This window comes from Myotis myotis, unplaced genomic scaffold (genome assembly GCF_014108235.1).
Source record: "Myotis myotis isolate mMyoMyo1 unplaced genomic scaffold, mMyoMyo1.p scaffold_m19_p_60, whole genome shotgun sequence".
Classification (NCBI taxonomy): Eukaryota; Metazoa; Chordata; class Mammalia; order Chiroptera; family Vespertilionidae; genus Myotis; species Myotis myotis.
The window spans coordinates 210,899-224,229 of NW_023416369.1; the positions used below are offsets into that span (position 1 = coordinate 210,899).

At 52.0% G+C, this 13,331-nt stretch overlaps 1 protein-coding gene across 2 annotated transcripts; it reads right to left on the reverse strand.

Annotated features, from left to right (window-relative positions):
• Window positions 1–320: 320 nt before the first annotated feature.
• On the reverse strand, window positions 321–10,795 carry LOC118659588 (alpha-1-antitrypsin-like). Of its 2 annotated transcripts, none has more exons than XM_036315785.1 (5): window positions 10,692–10,795; window positions 7,044–7,645; window positions 5,347–5,617; window positions 4,422–4,569; window positions 321–625 (listed from the first exon to the last, which is right to left on the reverse strand). In XM_036315785.1, the coding sequence occupies exons 1-5, from the start codon at window positions 10,724–10,726 to the stop codon at window positions 440–442; spliced, it is 1,242 nt and encodes a 413-aa protein (XP_036171678.1). In that variant the 5' UTR covers window positions 10,727–10,795; the 3' UTR covers window positions 321–439. The 2 variants fall into 2 exon arrangements, with proteins under 2 accessions (XP_036171678.1, XP_036171679.1); XM_036315786.1 differs by lacking the exon at window positions 10,692–10,795 and adding an exon at window positions 10,383–10,486.
• Window positions 10,796–13,331: the final 2,536 nt, after the last annotated feature.

Consider the following 13,331-nt stretch of genomic DNA (forward strand, 5'->3'; position numbering starts at 1 on the left):
TGGGTCCCCTAAATAAGTGCAGACCCCTAAACTCTCTCCCTGTTGTGTGGTCTGCCTGGCTTAGCCTTGCATCACTGTTGCCCTCTTTTCCTACCACTCTTCTACCAAAGTTTAAGTAGTTAATTAGGTGTCCCCACCCATCTCCAGTCATTGCTGGTTGTCTATATATATACATTAAGTAAATTACGGTTTCAGCCAAAACTTTATGCTTGCCAACCACAATGCCAGGACAGTGTAAATACTTAATCAATATTAAATGGATACAAAGATGCTGTGACCTGGATTCCACACACATCCTGGGGATGTGAAAGGAGACTCAGAGACTCAGGGATTTGCATGTCACACTCAAGCTCGGGCCAGTTTATCCATTCTTTAATGTCACCAAGGGAGGGAGCTTGGCTTGGGAAGTGAAGGGCTGGACCTGGAGAGGCAGTTACTTTTACATGGGATTTACCATCTTTCCCATGAAGAGAGGCATGTTGGCATTTTCATCCGTGATGATGACTAAGAAGGGCCTGTTGAACTTGATGGTCAGATGCTTAAACCTGTGACGCTCTTCCGAAGGCATGGCACCAGAATGGTCATGCCCACTCTCGTCGATGGTCAGCACAGCCGTGTGCAGCGCCTGGAAGGGAGAGCAGAGGCATGCTGGGGCAGAGGCAGACCGTGCCGTCCTTTGCCCAGGCCTTGGAGCAAGGCCAGATATGGGGGAGCTGTGCTGGGGGCTCAGGGAAGGGTCTGCACAGAGGCCCAGTGGGGACCTGGACCTTTATAGAATTTCCTTGATTGAAAAACAAAACAATGACAAACAAGCAGAATTGCCAGCTGGGTGTCTGCCATTGGAGCATTTTTATTAAAGAACCACTGGACTCACAACTTGAATCATCATGGTGCGGTGGGAAGAACATGAAATGGGGTTCCAATCCATTTTCCCCCACCAGTTAGCTAACTAACTAACTAACCAACTAACTAACTAACTAACTAACTAACTGCCAACTCAAGGAGATGAATACTCTTCTTGAATCCTCGCTTTCCTAAGTAGGAAAATCAGAGCTACATGATATGACCACCTAGGGCCATTTAGTGCTTTATGTGAGAACCCCAGCCAGTGTAGGTGCTCCATAAATGTGTGCCTGTGTTAGAGGTGTGCACGTATATGTGTGTGCCTGTGTTAGAGGTGTACATGTATATGTGTGTGCCTGTGTTAGAGGTGTACATGTATATGTGTGTGCCTGTGTTAGAGGTGTGCACGTATATGTGTGTGCCTGTGTTAGAGGTGTGCATGTATGTACATGTGTGTGCCTGTGATAGAGGTGTGCACGTATATGTGTGTGCCTGTGTTAGAGGTGTGCACGTATATGTGTGTGCCGGTGTTAGAGGTGTGCATGTATGTACATGTGCGTGCCTGTGTTAGAGGTATGCATGTATGTACATGTGTGTGCCTGTGTTAGAGGTGTACATGTATATGTGTGTGCCTGTGTTAAAGGTGTGCACGTATATGTGTGTGCCTGTGTTAGAGGTGTGCATGTATGTACATGTGTGTGTCTGTGTTAGAGGTGTGCACGTATATGTGTGTGCGTGTGTTAGAGGTGTGCATGTATGTACATGTGTGTGCCTGCGTTAGAGGTGTGCGTGTATGTACATGTGTGTGCCTGTGTTAGAGGTGTGCACGTATATGTGTGTGCCTGTGTTAGAGGTGTGCATGTATGTACATGTGCGTGCCTGTGTTAGAGGTGTGCACGTATATGTGTGTGCCTGTGTTAGAGGTGTGCACGTATATGTGTGTGCCTGTGTTAGAGTTGTGCACGTATATGTGCGTGCCTGTCTTAGAGGTGTGCACGTATATGTGCGTGCCTGTGTTAGAGGTGTGCATGTATATGTGCGTGCCTGTGTTAGAGGTGTGCACGTATATGTGCGTGCCTGTGTTAGAGGTGTGCACGTATATGTGTGTGCCTGTGTTAGAGGTGTGCACGTATATGTGTGTGCCTGTGTTAGAGGTGTGCATGTATATGTGTGTGCCTGTGTTAGAGGTGTGCACGTATATGTGTGTGCCTGTGTTAGTGGTGTGCATGTATATGTGTGTGCCTGTGTTAGAGGTGTGCATGTATATGTGTGTGCCTGTGTTAGAGGTGTGCACGTATATGTGTGTGCCTGTGTTAGAGGTGTGCACGTATATGTGTGTGCCTGTGTTAGAGGTGTGCATGTATGTACATGTGTGTGTCTGTGTTAGAGGTGTGCACGTATATGTGTGTGCCTGTGTTAGAGGTGTGCACGTATATGTGTGTGCCTGTGTTAGAGTTGTGCACGTATATGTGCGTGCCTGTGTTAGAGTTGTGCACGTATATGTGCGTGCCTGTCTTAGAGGTGTGCACGTATATGTGCGTGCCTGTGTTAGAGGTGTGCACGTATATGTGCGTGCCTGTGTTAGAGGTGTGCACGTATATGTGTGTGCCTGTGTTAGAGGTGTGCACGTATATGTGCGTGCCTGTGTTAGAGGTGTGCACGTATATGTGCGTGCCTGTGTTAGAGGTGTGCACGTATATGTGCGTGCCTGTGTTAGAGGTGTGCACGTATATGTGCGTGCCTGTGTTAGAGGTGTGCACGTATATGTGTGTGCCTGTGTTAGAGGTGTGCACGTATATGTGTGTGCCTGTGTTAGAGGTGTGCATGTATATGTGTGTGCCTGTGTTAGAGGTGTGCACGTATATGTGCGTGCCTGTGTTAGAGGTGTGCACGTATATGTGCGTGCCTGTGTTAGAGGTGTGCACGTATATGTGTGTGCCTGTGTTAGAGGTGTGCACGTATATGTGTGTGCCTGTGTTAGAGGTGTGCACGTATATGTGTGTGCCTGTGTTAGAGGTGTGCACGTATATGTGTGTGCCTGTGTTAGAGGTGTGCACGTATATGTGTGTGCCTGTGTTAGAGGTGTGCACGTATATGTGTGTGCCTGTGTTAGAGGTGTGCACGTATATGTGCGTGCCTGTGTTAGAGGTGTGCACGTATATGTGTGTGCCTGTGTTAGAGGTGTGCACGTATATGTGCGTGCCTGTGTTAGAGGTGTGCACGTATATGTGTGTGCCTGTGTTAGAGGTGTGCACGTATATGTGTGTGCCTGTGTTAGAGGTGTGCATGTATATGTGTGGGCCTGTGTTCGAGGTGTGCACGTATATGTGTGTGCCTGTGTTAGAGGTGTGCATGTATATGTGTGTGCCTGTGTTAGAGGTGTGCACGTATATGTGTGTGCCTGTGTTAGAGGTGTGCATGTATATGTGTGTGCCTGTGTTAGAGGTGTGCATGTATATGTGTGTGCCTGTGTTAGAGGTGTGCATGTATATGTGTGTGCCTGTGTTAGAGGTGTGCATGTATGTACATGTGTGTGCCTGTGTTAGAGGTGTGCATGTATATGTGTGTGCCTGTGTTAGAGGTGTGCATGTATGTGTGTGTGTCTGTGTTAGAGGTGTGCACGTATATGTGTGTGCCTGTGTTAGAGGTGTGCATGTATATGTGTGTGCCTGTGTTAGAGGTGTGCATGTATATGTGTGTGCACCAGCACAACAGACTCAAAGCTCTTTACCTGGTAACTGTGGGGCAACATCCACTGGTTGAACCTACTTGCTCAGCCTCGTCCCAGACTCCTCTCCTTTACCGTTCCTTCCTCAGGAGCTGCTCCCTTCCCTGCACCATACTCAGTCCTCTCTTATCACCTGCCTTGTCCTTCCATCCAGGCCTCCCCTGCAGGGGACACCAGGCCTCTCCACTTCTCAAGGCCTTTGCCAACTCCACCTGCGCACCCTCACGCCTCTGGACCAACATTCTCATCTTCCCTGCAAGCAGCCCCACCTCAGAGGTAGAAGCTGGACTTGGACTTTCTGTCCCTGGGTGTGTCTCTTGTTTCTAGTGTCTGATTGTAAGCTCCTTGGGGACCAGGGCATAGATGGGGACCCCTTCTAGTGTCCAGTCCACAGTCAGGCACTCAGTTTGTAGCCAGTACTGAGCCGAAGTTGTTTCTTTCAGTTCTTCTGATAAGTGGCATCTTTAGCCCAAATCACTCATTAACTTGGACTCCCTGATTCATCAATAGCTCCAATGTCACAGGATGGGGGTGGCAAGGGGGGTAAAATTCCTTTGAAATCCCTGACCCTCGGTCTGACTTTGTAAATATGGGTCCATCGGGGCCCAAAGAGGAGAAGACCCTGACCAGAGATGAGACAGAGGGTCAGTGACACCGCCTCAGAGGACGTCCCTAAAGGGCCAGGACAGGAGGCCACCCCTCCCTCGGGCGCCTGAGCATGTCCCAGTCTTGGTGAGTCCAAGGGCCTTCCCCAGAGACCTCGGTCTGCAGGGTGTTTGTGCCCCTTTGTCCCCTCCCCTGGGCTGCAGCCCGCACACATCTGCCCTGTGGACACCAGGGACAGGCTCACCTTGGACAGCTTCAGGGGAACCCCCTCGCTGATCCCCGAGAGCTCAGCTCCCTTACTGAAGACCTTGGTGATGCCCATTTCACCCAGGATGGTTTCCAGATCGTAGGTTCCAGAAATGGACAGTTTGGGCATACTCAGAGAGGCAGACCTGTCAAGATGGTTAGAAAAGAAAAGAATTTCACAACATGGAAAGTTTTCCTTTTCTGGTCCTTTCTCCCACTTGGCCCCTGCCTCTCTACCCACAGGCGGATGGCGGTCATTATTGGTTTGTTGTATTTTTAGGTGCTCTACCCTGTCAGAGAATGTCAGAATGATGTGGGTCCTCTTATCCTGAAAGCCTCTTAAATGTCACCTCCTCTGAGAAGCCCTCCGGGCAGACCTGCAGTGTCCTTGGGAAGCACTTTGCACACTGCCCTGCAGGATTTGGTCACCCCCCGACTGGGCCTTCGGGGCTGGAATCCCAAGGGAATGTGGGGCATGGTTTCAGGTGTTGAGTGACATTTGCCCAGTGAGTGTTGAGTGACAACCGGGGCTGATTGCTCAGCCCTTGTTTCCCATGGGGACAGATTGTGGCCCTGAGGAGGTCTGAAATGATTCTAGCCGGGAACTTTCTGTCCTTTCACTCCACACTCAGCCTCCTCCAGGAAGCACACCGCTTCCTCTCCTAGTGAGTGGGGTGCTGCTCTCCCTGCGCCAGGCACTGGCATGGGGAAGGGGCCGTGTCCCAGCTGGAAGTCCCCCAGGACAGGGCTCTGCCTCCTCAGCTGCCGGCACTGTCCCTCTTACAGAGCCCCGCTGGTGCTACCTAAACTGATGCTGGCCTCTGTCTGGAAGCACAGAGTCATGCACGAGGTGGGTCCCCCTCCCCTGGCCCAATGGTCAGGCCCGACGTGGCAGCTCCCGGTCAGCCCTGGGCTAGAATCACCGTATGTCGATGTTTTTGAAGATCCTGGCCAGGTGCTTCTGGCAGACCTTGGCCTCCAGGTACTGCATCTTCCCCTCATCGGGCAGGATCAGGAAGGCGGGCACTTGGCCCCGGTAGTGCTGCAGCAGCACCCAGGAGGAGAGTGCCTTGTCGTGCAGCAGGTCAAACCTGCCCAAACGGTGGGTCATGGGCACCCTTATCGTGGTCTTCTTGTCCACGTGGAAGTCTTCTGCTACAAAGCCCTCAGCCTCAAATTTAACCTTCCACCGACCTAGAAAGAGGTGAAGGTAGAGGTCAGCCAGGAGAGGGAAGGGTTAGGTATCTGTGGCAGAACACAGGAGCCCGGTGTGAGGGGGCTCTCTCTGAGCCACAGTTTCCCCGTCTGTCAAATGGAGCTGAAAGGAAACTCAGCTCACTGACAGGACTTCAGTGGGGAGAAAGCCAGACTGGAGAAGGGTCCATGTTGTCTATATTGTAGAGGCTCAGGGGTGCCAGCCTGGCTGGGCAGAGTAAGCATTTGAACTTGTATTTCATGCCTGTTTACTAGTAATGGAGGGTCGCTTGGAAGGGGCTAAATGAAAATGATTGGCATCAGTCATGCTTGGCAGCTCCTTGCCTGAGTCTCCCTGCCCCTTGAATCGGGCTTCTTATCATTCAGGGAAATCACCCTTGTTCTTACTCTAATGGCCTTTCCTGGACCAACATGTGAGACGCGGAGGCCTGGCATCCCCTCTGCTATTCCAAGAGACCGTCACCATCCTGCCAGGTGAGAGCACACAGGAGTCTCAGGGAGCCCTGAGCCCCTTCCTCATTGGATGGAAGGTGGAGACTGGGGCTGGACAGGGGACAGGACCCGCCTGGAGACCCACAGCTCAGCTGGGGCCCAGGATGTGCTGACTCTGGGCTCTGCGCTCTCCAGGGCATTTTCTGCCCCAGGTCAAGGAGCCCACAGAGAGAAGGAAGCAGCCCTGACCTTGACTCTCACCTCCCTGCCCCAGGCTGTTTCCTGGGACTGTTCCAACAGCCTCAGCATGTCCTCTGGGACCCACAGGTCTCTGGCATTTTCTTCACTCCCAGGGAGGAAGGCAGGCTGAGAGTCAAGTTCAGTTGAGCACCCACATTGTGAGCCTGTAGTCCCATGTTCTCTGTAACATGCTACTCCTCACAGAAACCTGGCAGCAAGGGATTATTAGGTTCATGTTCCAGATAGGAAACTAGAACCTTAGAGAGGTACAGAGACTTGCCGAGAGCCAGACACTGACGGTGGTGGGGGCAGGATTTGAACCCTGTCTTTCTGACTCTAGAGCTGCCACTCCTCCCACGACACTAGAGTGGTCCAGGAGACCTTCATTTGCAAGGTCTGCTAAAGTATGTTTGCCTGGCTCTGTGTTGTGTGTGGGGGGCACCCTGCATATTGTACCTCTGTCCCTGGTGGGGATTTATGAGACATGTGGAACACGCACAAAGGCTCTGACACGTCCTGCAGGGAAGATGATGCTCTGACTGCTGACCCATCGCTCGCTGACCTTATTGATCAGGGGCCGTTTCTCATGGTTGCGTGGGGAGAACGGAATCCCCCTGCCCAGATGCATAGTCACATGGCATCCCGCACCGTCCAGGAAAGCTTAGGAATTGATGTTTGGGAATGTTTTTGGATGCTTCCATGGGAACCAGCTCAGGCTGGTGGTAAAACCTACCTTGAAAGAAGATGTAATTTGCCAGAGCAAGAGTTGTGTCTTTGTCAAGGTCTTGGACCAGATCTACAATTTTTTCTTGGCTTTTCATCTCTATGTAATCATTGACCTGTGTATTGGCCCTGGTGTCTCTGAAGTTGATGGAGAAGACATCTGTGTGGTACAGCTTCCCGACATCCTCCAAAAACTTATCCACCACCTTCACACTCTCATTGACAAACAAGATGTTGGCAGTGATCAGCTGCAACTGTCGGTCTGGCTCAGTGAGGGTGTGGAGGAGATGCTGTAAGCCTGCATGGATGTCAGCCTCAGGTACCTTCTTCAAGTTAAAATGTAATCCCTCCAGGATCTGGGTGTGAGTGTCGCCCTTGGCCCCCAGGGAGAGCATGGCAAAGGCTGTAGCAATGCTCACTGGGGAGAAGAAGATGTTGGTAGAGTTGGACTGATGGGCCACCTGGCGGTATAGGCTGAAGGCGAAGTTGGACAGTTCCGGTGTGATCTTGTGGACAGCGACTCCATGGAGACTATCAGCCAGGGAGGCAGGGGCCAGGCAGCACAGGCCTGCCAGCAGGAGGAGGCCCCACGTGACGGAGGACGGCATTGTCCTGCGAGGGAGAGAAGGGGCATCGCGCCCAAGTCAGGCCACACAGTGAGCCCCCCGCTGGCCACTGATTCACACCATGTGAAGCAGCCAGAGTTTATTCAGCATCTACTTTGTGCAGCCCTGTGCCAGTGATGAGTTCTGCATCCTCGTCGGTGTGACTCAGAACAATAGCTAAGACTTGCACAGTGTTCCCCGGTGTCGAGCTCCTCTCTGAGCACTTCACTCGCACATCTCCTTGTCCCCTTATAGCAATCGTAGATGCAGGTCATAGGCCAATTCTCAGTCTCCAGAGGCGGAGACCGAAGTGCTACAGGCTTAAGTCACTTGTCCAAGGTCACAGAGCAAAGAAAGGAGCAGGACACAGGGAGTGTGGCTCACGCTCTCTACAGCTACCCTGACATCTGCAGTGACCCTGAGGTGCAAGTACCACAGCTCCTATTTTATCAAAGAGGAAACTGAGGCACAGGACACAGATGCTACATGTACACCGTTACCCAGGAAGCAGCCAGATCTGCCTCAGTGATGACTGGATATGGAGCAGCCCCACGGCGGCTGCCATAGGACTTAGTTATTTAATGGGCAGAGAGGCTGCTGCCCAGAGAGGGAAAGATCTTGCCCCAGGACACACAGCCAGAACACCCCAGAGCTTTGAGGAATCCCATCCTGCCTGGCATGGCCCAGACCCTCCCTCACACCACACACTTCATCCATCTCCCTTTTCTCACAAGCACTGCAGCTTGCACATGTGGGCCACCTGATCCTGCATGTGCCAGGCCTGGGGGCTGTTGGGAGCCTGGGGCTGTTGGGAGGAAGAGCACCTGTGAGCCCTTCACTGGGAGGCCCTCCTGGACATCCATTGTCGGAAGGAGTGTCTCCTTATTTTCACTTTACAGGATGCCAGAAAGTGAGGCTTGAGAGGGTTGGTGACTTGCTTGTGGCCATGCAACTGGCCAAGCAGAGCCAGGACAGACAGGCCTCTGGCTTCTGGTCCCGCCCTCTGTGCCGGGCGGGGTCACCTGTTAACTCTTCCCAAGCTGGAACCTGGCTGCTTGTAGGGGTCGGGCTTACAAGGAGTCAGTGGCTCAGCGCAGCTCCAGGAACACGGGGCAGCGAAGTCCCAGGCACCGGGCTGTCCTGGGCAGCAGCCTCCCAGAATAACCAGCTCCCAGTGTGACAGCGGAGGGCTCTCCAGACATGGCCAGGGTCTTCTCGGGTCAGAAGTGCCATGTGGAGGTCCCCGGTGGGACATGAGGGCCTCAGGGCATGAGGCTCCTTGGGAGGCCTCCTCCCTGGTTAGTCATACTTCTTATTTCAGGATGGATTTGTGTCACATGAGTCCCCACTGAGATTGCTCCTGAGGGCCAAGGTGTTCAGTAGACCCGTGAGTTTGGGGCGTTCATTCTTCTTGGGTGGGGACCTTGTCTAGGAATCCCAGGGTTCCGCGGTGGCAGGTTGTGTCGAGGCCTTCAGGAGATGCAGTGAACCTCCTCTCCTGCCCCCCCTGGGGAGCTTGGGTACCCTTCTTCACTGGGAACTTAATGGCAATCATCTCTACAAGGCTAAATGGCAACAGTCTCCGAGTGTCAGGGCTGTTCCCACTAAATAGTCACATGGCCACAGCCCCTCGAAGCCATTTCAAGCTGGCCCCACGGCGAGTCTCAGGTCCCATCCCCCACATGGTCAGCAGTGGACTCACCTGCCCACACGGGCAGGACCCACCCCCAGCCCTGGGCTCAGGTGACAGGGTCTCAGATGCTGCTTTCTGCGGTGACACAGGATGGCTGGGGGGCAGGGGGTGGTGTAAGCGAGTTTCTGTTAGCCTTGGACAGGTCTGGGTTCTGATCTGCCCCTGTCCTTCCCTAGCTGTGGGCCCACATTCTAATCTCTGAGCTTCCCCTTTAAAGTGAGATTGCTGGGAGAAGTGAGTGAAATCAGCCTCGTCATCAAAGCTCACAGCCAGAAAGAGACCGGCAGTCAGCTCTGTGGGGGAAGAGGGTCGTGGGTTTTGCAAAGTAAAACCTTTAGGATCCATGAGGGGCCAACCGATATCAAGATGGGCTGTGAACCCAGATAAGAGAGGGGAAGAGGTGAGAGAAGAGGGTTATCGCAAGAGTTAATGAATACCCGTCAGCCTTTCAGAGATCAAGGCCAGCTTGGCAGGGTAGGAGGTCGGGGCCCAGGGAGCAGAGGGGAGACTACGGGCCACCCTCTGGAAAGTGGGAAAAGCTCATCAGGCATCTGCTTTCTCCAGTGAGATGGACAGGGCGTGGAATCGAAGGGAAGGTCAAGGTCTCTGTCTTTGACTGAGTTTTAAAGGAACCAGGTGAGAAAGAAGACTGAGGTAGAGAAGCTGGGCAATCAACAAACAGCAAGTGCTGGTGAGGATGTGGAACAAAGGGAGCCCTAGTTCCCTGCTGGTGGGGGTGCAGACTGGTGCAGCCACTGTGGGAAATAGTATGGAACTTCCATTTGACCCAGCGATCCCACTTCTGGGAATATATCCCTCAAAACCCCAAAACTCCAATCAGAAAGAATGTAAGCACATTCTTTCATATGTTCATAGCAGCACTATATACAATAGCTAAGATCTGGAAACAGCCCAGGTGCCCATCAGTAGATGAGTGGATAAGAAAGCTGTGGACATCTACACCATGAAATACTATTTAAAAAAAAATTGAAAAAAGAAGCAGGGCAGAGAATGGGGAGGGAGAAGGGGCTTCCAAGGGATGGGTCCCTACCTTTGCAAGTGGGAGAATCCCAGGTGATGTCACCGAGGCCACAGGGAGGGGATGAAGAGAGAAGTGGCAGAAAGCAGCTGTGCCCACAGCACTGGTAGTCTGAGGGGAGCGAGCCCACAACTGCGGAGCAGGACAGAGAAGGCTCACTGACCCGCTTCCCATCCTGACCCAGCAACTGCAGCCCAACCTGCTGCGCCTCAGTGTCCTCCTCTGTCAGTGGAGGTGACCATCGTGACACCCCAGCGCTCACCCCAGCGCAGCTCTGGAGGAGTTTGTGGGAGGGTTACACACTCAGCACGTGGAACTCACCTGCTTTCCAGAGAGCCTCGCCGGGCTGCACTCATCTCACAGGCTGCCCCAGTCTCTCAAGGGCTTCACCTACTTATAGGGCACCTCGGGGTGGGGATGTGAAGTTCCATGGCCCAGTAACCGCCGCCCCCCCACCCCCCATCGTGCAAGAAATGAGTCTGGGAGCCTTGAGCGCTCAGCCAGCAAGGGCCTGATACCATCGGGACCTTGCTGTGCCTCCCTGAAGCAGCCTAGTCTAGCGGAGCCAGCATGTGCCAGGTCACATGAGGGTGGGGTGGTGCGGCCCGTGGTCATATAAGACCAAAGGGCCGTCTTGCTTTGATGCCCACCTCACAGATCTGTGGAGAGGAGTAAATGAGGAAGACATACCCAGAGCCTGGAACTGTGCCTGAGACATGGTTGACCTTCAATAAATGTCAGCGCCTGAAGTCACTGGGCTTGAGGCTGCCAAGGTGCCAGGCCCAGGAAAGCTCACGTCGGGACCTGGAATCGGCCTCCAAAGTGCATTTATCCAGTCGGGCAGGAGATCACAGGCACCACCAGGTGCCAAGACTCAGTGTGACGCTGTGGAAGAATGACACTGGGCCACCCTGAAAGTATCAAGGCCTCAAGGGACCTTAATGTTCCTGTTTTGCTAGTTAGAAAACCAAGGCTCCCGGCGGGGAGGTGGGGGTTGGGGGGCGGGGGGCACGGGGGGACCTCGCTAGCGTGCCATTGGGAGGCTGTGGAAGATCCCAGGCCATCTGGCTCCCGCTCCTTGTCCATGGTAACCAATTGTTGCAATCTGCAAGTTACTCCTCTGTTAGTTTTGTCAGTGAATCAAGACAGGGAAGCGGGAAGCTAGCCCAGAACTATTACTTCTGGAATCTACAGTCTTGAGAAATGTGTAATATTTGGTAAGAACCAGCACTACAAAGCACTCTGCAGAATAGTCCACAGAAGAAACTTTAGAGTTGGGTCTCGTTATCCCCATTTTGCAGTGATGGAAACTGAGGCACACAGATATCGGAAAAGCTCATGGTTCTGTACTAATTGGAAGCTGATTTGGGATTCCTGCATTCTTTCTGCTTTGTGGTACTGCCTTTAGCATTTTCATCCTAACATTTTAATGCTGAAAGTCACCTCAGGATGAAACGAAGTGACAGTGATCACACTCAGAGCATACTGAGGCTATTGATAACTGCTGACTAAGGGGAAAATGGCTTTTAAAAATCAATACAGTCTGTTTTCTGTATCAGTGAGTCTGTTTCTGTTTTGTTTGTTAGTTTATTTTGTGCATTAGATTCTACATACAAGGGAAATCACATGGTATTTATCTTTCTCTGACTGGCTTATTTCACTTAGCACAGTACCCTCCAGGTCCAACCATGCTGGCTCAAAAGTAAGATTTCCTTCCTTTTTTTTATGGCTGAGTAATATTCCATTGTGTGAATCAGGAATGGGGAACATGCAATCCAAGGGCCATATAAGGCCCATGAAATAATTTGGTGTGGCCCTGCCAAGGCATTAGGGGTAAGTTAATTACATGTTTGACCAAATATAGCAGGCTAATTTTTAAGTTGATAATTTTGCATGGCCTGCGAATGATGTTATAAAAATCCAAATGGCCCTTGTCAGAAAAAAGGTTCCCCACCCTTGGTAAATGTACCACAGCTTTTTATCCACTCATCTACTGATGGGCACTTGGGCTACTTAAAAAACAAACAAAAAAAAACAAAGAAAGAAACCCCTAGATAACAATGTGGTGATTGCAGGAGATAAAGGGGTGGGGGAGGTGGCAGAGGGTGAAAGGGGATATGTGGGGCAGAAAGAGAGTTGATTTTGGGTGGTGAGCACGCGATGCAGGAGGCATGCAGATGATGTGTTACAGAGTGCACACTTGAAACATGTATGGTCTTATTAACCAATGTCACCCCAATACATTCAATAAGAATAAGGTAAATACAGACTTCTCACTTGCTCTGTTGGCTGTGCTCTCTGTGAAAGCCCCACCGTGACATTAAAAAGCATCCTCGCAGCTCCCACCTTCCCCTGCATGGTGTGCCCTTTGTTCCCAGATGGCACAGTGATAATGGTACAGGGAGCACTGGCCTTGGGGGCAGCTTGGGCTTCAGAGAGCACACGTCCCTGCTCGTATCTGTTGTCTCTGCCTGCGGTCAGGCCCTCCCTGAGGGACTGTCCTGCTGTTACCCCCTCCTGTGTGACTTCTCAGGGCACCCCCAGATTCCCTGGCACGTGCTCACCGCAGCACCTGGGCCATTTCCTCCTGGTGTGAACTCACCACCCCTTTTCTGGCACTTTCTAATATTTTTTCTCCCTGAGGGTTGCCCTTCTGCCTTCCCTGGTCCTTTCTAATCTAAGCCATAATTGAAGGCTTGCTTCATAGGTGATTTATATAAATATATACATATTTATTTAAATTGATTTCAGAGAAGAGAGGGACGGAGAAGGAAAGAGAGAAAAACAGTGATGAGAGAGAATCACTGCCTTGTGCACGCCCCACACTGGGGATGAGCCCACAACCTGGGCATGTGCCCTGACCGGGAATTGAACCTGACCTCCTGGCTCACAGGTTGATGCTCAACCACTAGCCACACCAGCCAGGCTGTTTGCATTTTCTTGCTGAACAAGGACCCACCC

What these genes read in the sequence shown, in the direction of transcription:
- LOC118659588 (XM_036315785.1), bottom strand. Translation starts at nt 10,726, where the DNA reads ATGAGTGCAGCCCGGCGAGGCTCTCTGGAAAGCAG. An exon ending in TTCAAAAACATCGACATACG is followed by an intron (nt 4,570 to 5,346) that starts GTGATTCTAGCC and finishes CCATCTTGACAG; the next exon opens with GTCTGCCTCTCTGAGTATGC. An exon ending in TTCCCCTGAAGCTGTCCAAG is followed by an intron (nt 626 to 4,421) that starts GTGAGCCTGTCC and finishes TCTCCCTTCCAG; the next exon opens with GCGCTGCACACGGCTGTGCT.